Here is a 601-nt window from a genome sequence, read left to right on the forward strand (position 1 = left end):
AGCTGCTGGGAGGCTGCGTGGGGAGGCACGGCGGCAGCTGAGCTTGCTTTGTTCACAGCGGCAGCGGCACGCTGGTGTCCACAGTGTGAGGACGCTGACCACGGGCACCGCTGCTCGGAGGACCCCTGCCCCCCTGTCTGGTCTCCATCGTTTCCTCTCAGCTCTCGGCGGTTTGTTTTTGGGTCGTTTTTCTGCCCCACCTGCCCCTCTGGCCTTTTTGGTTGGTGACCCCAGACTCTGAGATCCCCAAGGTCCATGGTGCTGCCCCACCTCTGCTCCCCGTGGACACGCCCATGCGTGGCCCGCCCGCGGGCAGCGTGAGCGAGTCCTGGCCGCTGCCTCATCTGCCGAGTTCACAACTCACTGCTCTTTCAAAGGCTCGCCGTGAGCCAGCTCTGACGTTTGAAGAAAAAGAAAAACCTTTTAAAAAAAAAAAAAGCAAAAAAAAAAACAAAAACCCAACAGAAAACAGGAAAAGGACTTTTTTTCCCCTGAAAACAAAAACAGAAAAACAGATATGCATGGACTCCGGTGTACGTACTGTTACTTCTGCATCTGACCCCGCCCACGGGGCACCTGTCAGGACAGGGAAGGGGCGGGC

General features: G+C 56.9%; 1 protein-coding gene across 1 annotated transcript in view; it reads left to right on the top strand.

Moving 5' to 3' along the window:
* Positions 1-457, top strand: part of BAIAP2 (BAI1-associated protein 2) — a 38,524-nt gene extending 38,067 nt beyond the window's left edge. The window contains 1 exon segment of the mRNA XM_014528387.1: positions 59-457. Coding sequence (XP_014383873.1) covers positions 59-89 — 31 coding nt within the window. The 3' untranslated portion in view covers positions 90-457.
* Positions 458-601: the final 144 nt, after the last annotated feature.

The sequence above is a fragment of the Myotis brandtii genome, unplaced genomic scaffold, assembly GCF_000412655.1.
Source record: "Myotis brandtii unplaced genomic scaffold, ASM41265v1 scaffold632, whole genome shotgun sequence".
NCBI lineage: Eukaryota > Metazoa > Chordata > Mammalia > Chiroptera > Vespertilionidae > Myotis > Myotis brandtii.